Source organism: Ischnura elegans, chromosome 4 (genome assembly GCF_921293095.1).
Source record: "Ischnura elegans chromosome 4, ioIscEleg1.1, whole genome shotgun sequence".
NCBI lineage: Eukaryota > Metazoa > Arthropoda > Insecta > Odonata > Coenagrionidae > Ischnura > Ischnura elegans.
In genome coordinates, this window is record NC_060249.1 from 112,396,922 (window position 1) to 112,409,045 (window position 12,124).

Here is a 12,124-nt window from a genome sequence, read left to right on the forward strand (position 1 = left end):
CAATGGAATCTATTTTATATATTTTTTGTCTAAACACACAATTAAACAAAAACTATAAATCTCCCATTAAAGGAAATATAATTTTCAAAGCAAACTCGCCACGGTAAATCCTCATAAGAAAATCTTTCGAGGCCCCTTCCACGGTTATGGGTAAAGGAAAATTCACCTAACATCCCAGTTGTTAACCTCAATGGAATCTATTTTTTATATTTTTTGACCAAACACACAATAAAACAAAAGATATAAACCTATCCTCAAAGGAAATATAATTTTCAAAGCAAAGTCGCCACGGTCGAACTTCTCTCCGTTTCGTTTGTCTCCGTTTGAGTGCAAGGAACTTCCGAAATCTATTTACCCACGGACTCCACCCCGCGGATGCAGCGGTCCATCCGCTGATGATCATAAAACGGATCGCTCCGGAAGGTACAATCCACCGCCTGAGCTGGCGCATCAACCCCGACCTCCAGCGACCGGCGGTTTCGACTGAAAAAAAATATCAAGCCGGTGGCGCGTTTTCCTCCTAGCATCCACCCGTGATAGTCAACCAATCGCGTACGACCACCATCACCTCGCCGTCTCCCCCTCCCCCTCACTACAACCCTTCACCATTCCTCCCCCGCCCCCTCCGATATAGACCCCCACACACACTATATGGAAGGAACGAGTCCAGCCCGACCACCCCCACCCCCCTAGCACCGATGACGAGGAAAACTAAGAAGGAATAATGGAGAATGGGAGAAAGGGGAAGGAGGAGTTGGAGGAGGAGAGCGATGCTTAACTGGGTCTGCGAGCGAGCCGAGGGAAGAAATCTGAGTCAACGCATCAGAAAAGCTTCGAGCGAAACGGACGCGAGGGAGAGGAAGAGGCTCTTTGTCGAGGGGACTGCTTGGTTGTTGTTTGGAGGTGAGAGAGGACCCATCGCAGAGAGGAGCGCGGGAAGGACTTGCATTCACGGAGTCGAAGAGGCAGCACGTGGGCGGGGATAAGGTAGCGCGATCGCGGTAGAAGGGTTTCGCGAGAGAGAGAGTAGGGGTGCCGTGGGGTCGCCGGGGAAAAGGGTTCAGGGAAATCGTCAAGGGGTACTCAAGCGGTCCTTCGGGAGATGAAGACACGTCCGGGGACTAAGGCCAAGATAGTGATCCGCTGGATTCGTAGGGAAAGCACCAATTCCGAGGCAAGGCGAAACTCTTCCATGCAATCGCCTCTGAGACAGTAAACAAACCACTGCCAGTTTGCACGATCGATTGAGATGAATTACCAATGAAGGTAATAACCATCTGTAGTACATCACCGCCGTAATTGAACAGCAGGATTTAGACGCTGAAAACTGCATATTTTCGCGGAGAGATAGCGCTTTTGTTCCATTGAATTACACCGTCGGACCTTAGGCCAAAATCGAGGAGAAAACTCGACGTATCTCGGCTCAACAACAAGCTCGAAGTTACTAGAACAAGGCCGAACCGAATTAATTGAGGTTATCAGGAGGCACACGCATACAAGATCAACAAACGAGTACATTGGAATTTAGAGGAAGGCTTCCCTCGAAAAATCCTTAAGGGAATCCGGTGCGGAGGGAAAACGCAGACGTGTCACGCCCATTCATCCATCTCGAAGAAACAGAACTGGAACATGTTTAATTAATTTTGTCATAAACCACGTTCACGAGAGCAAAAAACAAGGATATCGGTCGGGCGAAGAAGAATTCGACACAAACATCCAAAGGACATTCGGTCAAATTAAGGAGAAAAAAAGTCCATACAGCAAGCAGAAACACGCATAGGACCAACTGGACCATCCATGTAGATATTGTTAGTCCGTCTGCACGTTCAGGGATCACATACGCGAAAATCAAGGCAAGCCGCGGTGAGGGGAGGAGTGGAGATAAAGAGACTGAGGTAGGAGCTGTTGAAAGCTCCCTTCCGAGGACGTAGTAGCAGCCAATTACTCCATCCATTCCGAGAAGCGCGACTATCTCGAGCGCCGGCGCCAAGTTGCGCAATCCATTCATTCACTCATTCATCCCCGCGTGGCCCACGAGGCACTCGCCCGCGCTATTTGCATCTGGGACGGTCGGCGAGAGAGAGAGAGAGCCGGCCTGAGAATCACCGGGGAGACAAGAGAGAGGTTATGACGGTGAGGAAGGTCCGTCGCGGCCTCGTGGTAAATGCTCGGCGGCCCGCGGGGACCGAGGCAGGCATGGCCGAGGGGGGCCGCAAGCGCCGGGGCCCCTGGCCGCCGCCCGCGACCCAGCCGGAGGCCTCGGCGTGCAAGATCGCCGACCGCGGCACCGTTCACGGCGGCTGCCCGCTTAGTCACCACCCGTTCCGGGAAGGAGAAATCGAGGAGGAAGTGACGCGGGCCGCCGATGACTCTGCCGCCGCGGAAGATGGGGGCGCTTCGCCCGCCGAGCACATTCTGGGCGGACACGCTGCGCGGGAAGGTACCACCACCGTCGGCACGGTGCCGACCGCCGAGGACCCAAACATTCGTCTCGAGAGGAAGCGTTCCCGGGCGGCGGAGGCAGAGCCCCCGCCGACCGCGTGGTTCTCCGGTGCCCTGGAGAACCACCACCAGAAGGTAGTCGAGGAGGAAGAGGAGGACCTGCCCACGTTGCTCTGCAGCCTGCTCTTCGGAAGCCGCGATGAGGACTGCGGAGGGGACGAGCAGCTCTGGAGGAGGCCGGAGCGACCACCCGGCTACGGTGCGCAGCGCGACAGTCATTTGGGCCGAGAGCCGTCGGACGGCGCTGTGGAAGAAGAAGTCTGCTGGAGGCGGCCCGACGCGGAGGCTCCCTCTTGTGGTGTCGTGTTGCCCGAACCTCGCTGGGAGGGCGTGTACGAAGGCGAAGGCGTGGTGGTCGCAGGGCAAGGTGTCGGTGTGCATGTCTCGGGTGGTTGCGGTGCGACGGGAAGGGAGGAGGCTAGGAAGGAAGTGTTCAGGGGTTTATCTGAGGAAAGTGGATACCAGACAACGGTGGAGGAGGTCAGAGATGAGTCAGGGCCGGCCGCGACGGCGGTCGCCGGGTGCAGCGACGACGGGGAGCAGGAGGAAGAGGAGGAGGAGAAGATGGTGCTAGTCCCTTCGGGTGAGTGAGTGCAGCAGGATGCAATGAAATTGGCGCGCGGTCCGTTATCCCACTCACACTCATAGAGCATGCGCCGCAGGAATAAAACTGTGTAGACAAATGCCAATTCAGTTAAGTTCACCATGACAACAAAGTCTTTAATTATTACAACATTTAGTTCATTTATACGGCATGGAATACCCTAATCCAGACGTAAATACCCTTTAAATTAATATTATACATCGTGAGTCGAAATAGCCGAGACTATTCGCTAAGAAATCAAGATGGCGATTCGCAGAGGATGTTTGGGAGGCGGATACGCAACGGATTCCCTCCGAGCAGTTCAAATTTTTTAGACGCGCGAAAGATAATTTTTTTATGTTTTCTACCTTCCTTCAGTTTTCCTGTATGATACTAGTTGTAATATCCAGTTAGTTCTTCACAATAAAAAAAAAATATAACAGTACAGATAATAGACTAAATTGACTTCATCTATACCGATGTAAACAATCATTCCAGCGCCTGTAACACTATTCCCTCTTAGATAAATCATCCCAATGCCAACGGAAAGCATTTTTTCAGTATCTATCAACTTGAGCATATTCAACTTCTGCAATAATTTTCACTGTAGTAATTTTTTACGTATGAAAATGAATAGTTTTCATCCATTCCAAACTAATATTCCCCAAAAATACAGCCGGTAGAATGTTACACTCCTAAATCTATTTAGGATTGAGAGCATCTATTTGGGAACAGTTTTTTGTATCTATGAGTTTCTATGAATTTTGTAAATATAAACGTCAGATTTCAAACATAGCATAGTCTCCGAATCCATGTTCATAACCTTGATATATCGCTGGATACGCCAAAGCACATTTATATGTACAGATATACCTAAATAAATTACGTAATTTATAACGCTGCAAATTTAACTCGAAAAGAATTCATACGTAGGCCAATCAGCGTTAGGCACACCGTACAATAAGATAATGACATCATTATTTAAAAAAGAAAGCAAAACATTGGAAGAAATTAGATACAGATTTTCAGTGTTGGCATGGGGAAAAAATGTCACCATTCTCGATTGTGAATACAGACAAGCTTTTTGCTCAAATATAAAAGTTTCATTGATAAATACTACGAGCGATTTCAACAAAAAAACTCCTTAGATAGAATACCTTTAAATTATGTCTGTAGGATGGTACAGAAAATAAAACTTACTACTTTCCTAAAAGATTGTTTAATCTTGCAAAACAATGAGCGAAATCACTTGACCTGTTTGATGAGGTAATAATTGACTGATAAGTGAGGGTAAAAAAACAAAAATATGGTCGGACACTTGCGGAAACATTTGAAACTTGAAACCAAGTGTTAGGAATTAACCACGTTCATTCGTAAACACGAAAATTTATAAATTAGAACAAGTTTCCCGACTTCGACCATCGAATTTATCACCTATGTCGTGTCATGCTCCACTATTATTTCATATAATTAAATGCAATCGACAAGTCTTCATATTCGAGCTTTGGAGTACGGTATCAACGAAATTGAACGTCAGCCAGTCCCAGGGACAAAATCGTGGCTCAACGGTGCATTCTTTTCCTTCCCCCTTCCCTAAAAAAAATCCGCGGCTACGCCTCGCGCAAGTGAATGACAATACGTCTCCAAACAATTCCCCGAAGCCTCTCGCGATTGATGTAATATGGCGCAGCTGGGCTTCCCGGCGTCCTTGTCGCGAGAGCGAGCAATACCTATCCATCTTCCTCATTCGGCTACCTGGGACGGCCCGCCGCGACTCGTCACGGCATCACGGCCGTGTCGAGTGCGGGCGAACGCACGAGCGTGACACCCGCGGCACACGCGATCCCGCCGGCGGATTAAGGGGGTCCACGCGGGCGGACCGTGCCGCGGGTGGGTGAATCAGATGGAGGTCGGATTCGTCACTTGGAGAAAAAGCAACCCATATATCCAACCGGATCTTAATTGAGCCGAAAACATAGCTGCCAATCACGATCATTTTAAGCCTTAATGGGAGAACACGGTAAAAAAAAACTGCCTCAGTATCCTAGCTATTACTTCATAGACCATGACAGCTATACTGTGGAGAGTGGAACTACTCGAGTTGACACTTAACTAGTTTGTAATGGCACTGCATGAAACAAGTGAGTTGGTACGCAGTCACTCGCACGGGTGTAGATTTATTAATACCAAGGATAATTAGTTCGCCATGAAAAAATATCGATGGCTAAGTTCTAACAACACGTATCTCAAAAATAGCAACTTTTCAGGAGAGCAAAAAAAAATTTTAATTGTATACAATTTCAATTGAAATTAAAAACCACAAATACATAAATCTGAAAAGGAAGCATACCTTTGCAAACAAAGAGTTGTTTTTTGCTTGAATTTTATTTTTTATTATTCGGTATTAGCAGCATTAACTCAGGCCGGCCAAATTTTGAGATACGCGTCGTTAGAACTTAGTCATCGATATTTGGATTAGGAAACTAAACCAAATATAAAATCGTTTCTGGTTTGCTTAGGTGGAAATTCCATATATATTCATGATGAAAGAACACAAATGCTTATTTCCACACTTTTTAATTTCAAAAAACTCAACTACCGACCATGGTTTCTACTCATTGTGTTATTTTCAGGGTATGAAAATGACTGAATGTGTTGTAACCATGGTCGGTTGTTGACTTTTGGAATTAAAAAGTGTGGAAATTATCATTTGTGTTCTTTCATCATGGATAAGCCAAATGTTTTCATGGCGAACTTCATCCTTGATGCTTATATTTTGTAACGCCCTAACCTTGTATCGAATTGATCACGTACACTACATCTGCATCTACATAATACCCTGCGAGCCACTTCTAGAAAGTTTTGCAGCTGGTGATCAAATCACCCACATGCAACGGGATACCCATATGCACACCACATGGTAAATAAAACGTCACGCATAATAACATATTTATTACCACATTCATACAAAGGTAAAACTTGCGAACTGCTCACTAATATTATCTGTCAATTAATCTGTTAGAAATAATAAGAAAATTCAGAAACATGTATTAAAGAATACATAAGATACTTACGCTACGCTATAAGTCATCTAATCTATTTGTGAGTTATATCGCTGCCGTAATAATCTCCTGTTGATCGTGGAAAAAAGACTCTGAAAAAGAGAGAAAGATTCTGAATGTGTCTGTTCTACAGTCAATCTCTCTTATTTTATTTAAATGATCTGATCTACTGTAGCATGTCGGCGTTAGTAAAATATGGCTAACTTCGTCAAAAAATACACTGCTCTTGATTTTATCTAAAAGGTTTAGTATATTTTTCAATCTTCAATCCACTACTCTAGGTATACTTCACATAAATTTCTGCACTCCCTCCACACTTTTCTGCACACTTGAAGCAACTGTAGCGCATTAGTTCACGCTTGATCTAAAGAGCAATATTTTTTAATTCCAAGGTTCAATGTACTTAAATTTTTGCCAGGGTAAAAATAAAAGTAGACTGATTAAATAAAGACAATCGCAATTACAAACACTAATCTAAAGGCCGTAGAATGGAATACCACTTTGAAAACTTTGTGTTAGATAAATGCTCAAATGATGTTTGGGACGATGGAAGAATCTTGTGCATAAATTGAATTCACATGAAACTCACTCACTATGCTGATGTTTCTATGAAAATTTGATGGCTTTTTGAGCGTGTAAGATGAAAGAATGTAAGACTAGGTTAAAACTATTTAATAACTCAACATAGACATTTTTCAGTCAGGCACAAAGAAAAGTATTTGGCGCAGCACTATTTCGCAGGTTTTCGACATAGGCGATAGTAAAAACTGGGCATAAAATCAAATTTGTTTCTTCCGTGCAAAATTATTACCTATGGAGAGAACACTGAGCTCCTTTGCAAACTCAACATGCATTACATTAACTCACCTAGATTTTTCCTTTACGTGTTTACTGTGACGACAACTCTTTCCGCACTCTGATGTTGAGTACACACAAAGATCCGTTGATAAGACATCAGAGAAAAAATAAACAAGAGTACGCATGCAGGCAGTAACCAACAGCCTAATTTGCGAGTTATTACGGAAAAAGAAAATAGCAAAGTAAATACCTAGAAATAAATTGTAGTATTAATACCGTGGCTCTCTTCCTTCTTCATGAGCATTAATTTAATGGGAATAAATGCTCAATCGAAATGAACAACATAAAAAACAGCAGACGCAAATGCAGTAATCATACAATAAGGCCCCTCAGATTCATCACGTGATCTACGTTTTTACCATTTTAGTCTTGGCCTTATGCTTAGAATCCGATGCGCATTCTTATATATATAGATTAGATATATAAGACTAAGATTAAAATGGTAAAACTCAGGTCACGTGATAAATCTGAAAGGTGTGATTGGATAATTACAATAGCGTCTGTTTTTATGTTGCTTATTCTGATTAAGCATTTGATTCCCATTAAATTTCATACTTACGAAGAAGGAAGGGTGTCAAGATTTCAGAAAGGCGACAAGTGACAGTCGGAAAGTCGATCAGCAACCGTGACTGTTGTTATCCATCGCCTACAGTCATCCGTAGTCGCTGGATGAGGCGACGCTGTTTCGCACATGACGCTTTAGGAGTAATTACGCAATTAGAAGTGGAAAACATATAGGGGACCGTAAACAAGTTGGAGCTGGTAGGTGAATTACAAGGAGTAGAGAGAGAATTCAATATGTTATTGAGCGGTAAACAATGAATTCCTCTAACAACGAGACTTCGTCTTCTTCGAATAAACAATGGAATTGCCTCATAGAGAATCTCTAGTTACGCGGCACATTCATACATAGGGAAACACTTGGAATTACATAGTGCAATATACCATTTTAAATATCAGTAATACTGGCATAAGTACACACAGTATAATCGAATATGTTTTACTTACTTAAAGCATTGTTTTTAGAAACGCTATCATCTAAATAATTTAATCATTCATGTATTTTGACGCATGCGTAAGTTAATCCAGTTTAACATTGTTTCGAGCTATCTTATCAGTGATAATAATCACATAAATTTTTCAAATTTTTTTGTCAGATAAACAACTTTGTTATATGTAACCATATGAATTAAATTTCATGTGAAATAAAGAAAACCTAAGAATGAAATCGGCAAAATACTTTTACCTTAACCTAAAATATGAAAGATTGCCTTAAATTAAAGCAAAGTAGACAATATTTCCTGTGTTATTTGACTCTTGAGCATAGAAAAATACTCTCTTGCAATTCCGAAATTTGTTCAAATCAACTTGTGAGTTTTTTTACTAATTTTACACAGAAATAAGCTAAATATGACATAATCATCGTCGTTAATTATCATTAGGATCCGAGGTTTTTTAAAGTTTAGAATGTGGAAATTGATAAATATAATATAATATTTCTTAATCCTGGAGTATAGATGTATCATAAGTAACAATTGCAAAATAATTTAACAATAGCTACATCATTTTAATTGTAATAATTGCTTCATAAATATTTTCCACCTAAGTGTCACCTGTGATACAATTATTTCAGCAATAGTCGAAGCTAACCCTATTTTAGGAATTCATAGTGGCAATAATTTTAAAAAAGTATAAAAAAAGAAACCCATCATATAACATCAAACTCACTCTTTGCTCAGCCTTATGGTTTATTAGGAGGAATAAGGGTAGAACTCACCCCATACTAAGCAACAGGCGTGTCAATTTCACATTAGTAGGTTTCCTTGAGGCCCCTCGCACAATGAGGAGTTTTGTTTGATAGTGTCTGGAAGCTTCATCTGGATTCAAACCCAGGACTCCTCGATCAGTAGCCATGCGCTCAACACAAATGGTCAACATTTTCAAATGAAACTGCCATTTCATCATTCATAGTAGTCATTAAAATTGGTTTTCCAAATGCCGAGTATGAAAGAAGAGGTTACAACATTTTCTTTGAAAAAACATTTACCGTTCCATTCCCATCAAAATATATTGAATGCGATTTTAAATTTTTTACAAAAATAATTCTGAAAGAGTAGAGGGGGCCCCAGATTGTCACAAAAAGGTAAAATTTATAAAGACTTATAAGACTCCCAAAGGTTTCATCCCCATATTTATAGATTTTTACCGACTCTACGATGCAGAAGATTTATAAACGCTCTATTAATTGCATTATTATTAACTCAAACTTTATACTTCACGACCCCTTATTATGTATTTCCATGTACTTTAATGTATAACAACTGTAAAATTGCCTGTATTTAACTAATTTTGTATCATACATTATCATTTTTATAGCCCTGAGGATGGACAAATATAATGTCGGAAACGTAGGCAAAGTTTGAAAAAATAAATAATATTTACATTTGACCCACATCTCGTGATATATAAAAAAAATATATATATATTATTATTAACATGAAAAGGAACCATTATTCATAGGCTGTACCTTTGGGTCAAATCCGATTCTCCTCTCATTTCAGATTCAAAATGATGATGCTGAAAGGTCCATGAACCCTTTGATGGACCTAAAATTTTACCACGAAACGTCCTTCGGCTGATTGAAGGGATTCGATATCTTTGCTTTTAAGTCCTTTCAATGAATCGTCTGTTCACATAGGCGGCTGCGGTGCAATTTTTTTCCAGATAGCCTCTATACCGATTTCTAGAGAGCTCGCAGAAATGCATATTGAGTGTTTGAAAACAACGATAAGCCTTTGTAAACATCAGTTGCGTATAAATAAGTTACATATTTAATTGAATTGCACTAAAACCGTACACGCATTCACGTTCGTAACTGTCTCGTTTCCAACAAACGTATAGTGGCTACACAAACTTCATCTCATTTTACTGAATCTGGTTTTAAAAATTAATGTATTCACTTAATAATTCCAGCAAGAGAAAAAAAAAACAGAAAATAATTTTAAAATTAAGTAATATGTAGAGCCGTAAGTCTTATAATTAACAAGGGTAAATATATGCTCATACAGTTAATTGCAAATCTAATTAGAGCAAATACTTTTTACAAGTCATTACAAAATATAAAGTAAACATAATTTTCCATTTTTAGCGATATCATAGTCAAGGAATATTTTATCTGTACTCGTGAATTTTCATCTAAGTTCCTAAATCAGGAATTATGTATATTTTTGCATATTTTAGTGCTTATTAAGTTTATTTTATTTATAAAAAATAAGACGATCTTCAAGCCACATGTAAATCTAGCGCAGAAAAATGATCTTCCTTCACATAAACCTGTTCACAGCTTTATCCATAAGAACCCATAGTTTTACATTGGCCAATTATTTAGCAATTATCTTTTACGAATGTATGGTATTCATTATTTCTCCAGGCAAACTGCCAAGCTCTCGACATAATACAATTCCTATCGGATAGAATTGACAGTATTTTTTTCTCTCCATCAACGAAAACTTTTCTGTTCGGTGCAGCTTGAAGCGCATATAGCACACTATATATAGCGATACTCAACAGCTACATGTAGGTAACACTTAATGCATCCATTCAGTATCCATTCAATACTCCATTCTAGCATTTATTTTTTTCTCCTGTAAATAATTTCACAAGGTACCAAACGCTGACTATCCAATTTTCCACATAAAATTTAATATTACATTAATTGAATACTTGAATTGTCTTGATAATCAACCACATAATTTGTACACAGAAATACTTTTCCAGTCATGCCAAAAATTCGAGGCTTAGGAAAGAAAATTATAAGTTAACTTTTTTAGCGCCTATAGTCAAGGTTATTTGAGCTAAATGGAGTCAGCCGAATCAACAAAGGCAGTCAATCCCAATTCATGCCTAATTCATGGCTATCCACAAGTCCTAATTTAAAATAACATAGACAACGCTTCCTCCAATTCATTCCTGTATTACATTTCCGTCCTATTCATATGGTAATGGAATTCACCGCCTATCATGTATATCTAACTAAACCCATTCCTTTCATAATCACTTCCCCACTTTTTTACTCTTCCTTTCAACTGCGTTCTTCAAAACCAAAGAAAGACCTTATTTAGAGTTTGCAAAAATGTACTAGACTGACAATGAGTCTTAGGCCACTTCTTCCATTGGATCATAAATGCGCCATTACCGTTTGTATACCCCTGCATTACTGCCGTTAGATAATGAAGTTTACACTTCAATAAATAGAACGGATATGATAAACTTCCTTGTATTAGCACTTCATTTTTTCAGGATTTCGATTAAGTAGAGTGCAAGAATACAGATTTCATAAAACAGAATGTTGATAATAAACCTACATAACAAACATGTTGATACTTCACTGGAATTTACTTTCCATTCGCCGAATTATATCAGTGGTATTATTCAGAACCAAAAGGAACATATTGCTTGGTCACCATGCATCAAGGAAAATGAAGTAAAGCGAAAACAGAACTCATTTATCCTCGCCAAAATTTACACGTTACCTCAATCCCATAGCCGGCCGTACTTTTGAGCTCATATTTCAAATATTTTAATAATTAGAGAACTTGTTTCCGTGAAAAAAAGATTTTTTACTTAATTAGCTGCGAGCTATTCTCAATAACGACGAATATAGATTTTATTTCCACCCAGTATTTGAAAAATCAACGCAAATGAACTCAAAAGGAATACTCCGGCAATCGCGTCAGGAGGCCAAATTAATTCATGGCTATTCAATGGAAATACATAAATCAAAAAAGGCACAACGAAATGGCGAAGAGCAGCCATATCTGATTTCACGGAAAGATATTGTGTGAGTACACAAGAGAATATACCAAGAACCTACTTGAGTACTTAAGAGAATATACCAAGAAAGCCCACACCCCGCCGGTATTCCAAGATCACAAAAAAATTCATTTCTTACATTCACTCTTTTTCGCAGTTCATACACTTATCACAGTAAAAACGTAAAGTGTAGATGAATTAAAATTCTAATGAAGTTCATGTGGTTAAAACACGCACGGAGCCATCATTACATGAATCCATCACTGCTGCAATAGGAATACAAAAGTAATGCCAAAATTCTATTCAC

At 40.2% G+C, this 12,124-nt stretch overlaps 1 protein-coding gene across 1 annotated transcript in view; it reads left to right on the forward strand.

Moving 5' to 3' along the window:
• The first annotated feature begins 1,922 nt into the window (after positions 1–1,922).
• LOC124158219 (DNA-binding protein D-ETS-6-like) overlaps positions 1,923–12,124 on the forward strand; it is a 123,469-nt gene continuing 113,267 nt past the window's right edge. The window contains exon 1 of the mRNA XM_046533408.1: positions 1,923–3,085. Coding sequence (XP_046389364.1) covers positions 2,128–3,085 — 958 coding nt within the window. The 5' untranslated portion in view covers positions 1,923–2,127. The remainder of the gene's footprint in view (positions 3,086–12,124) is intronic.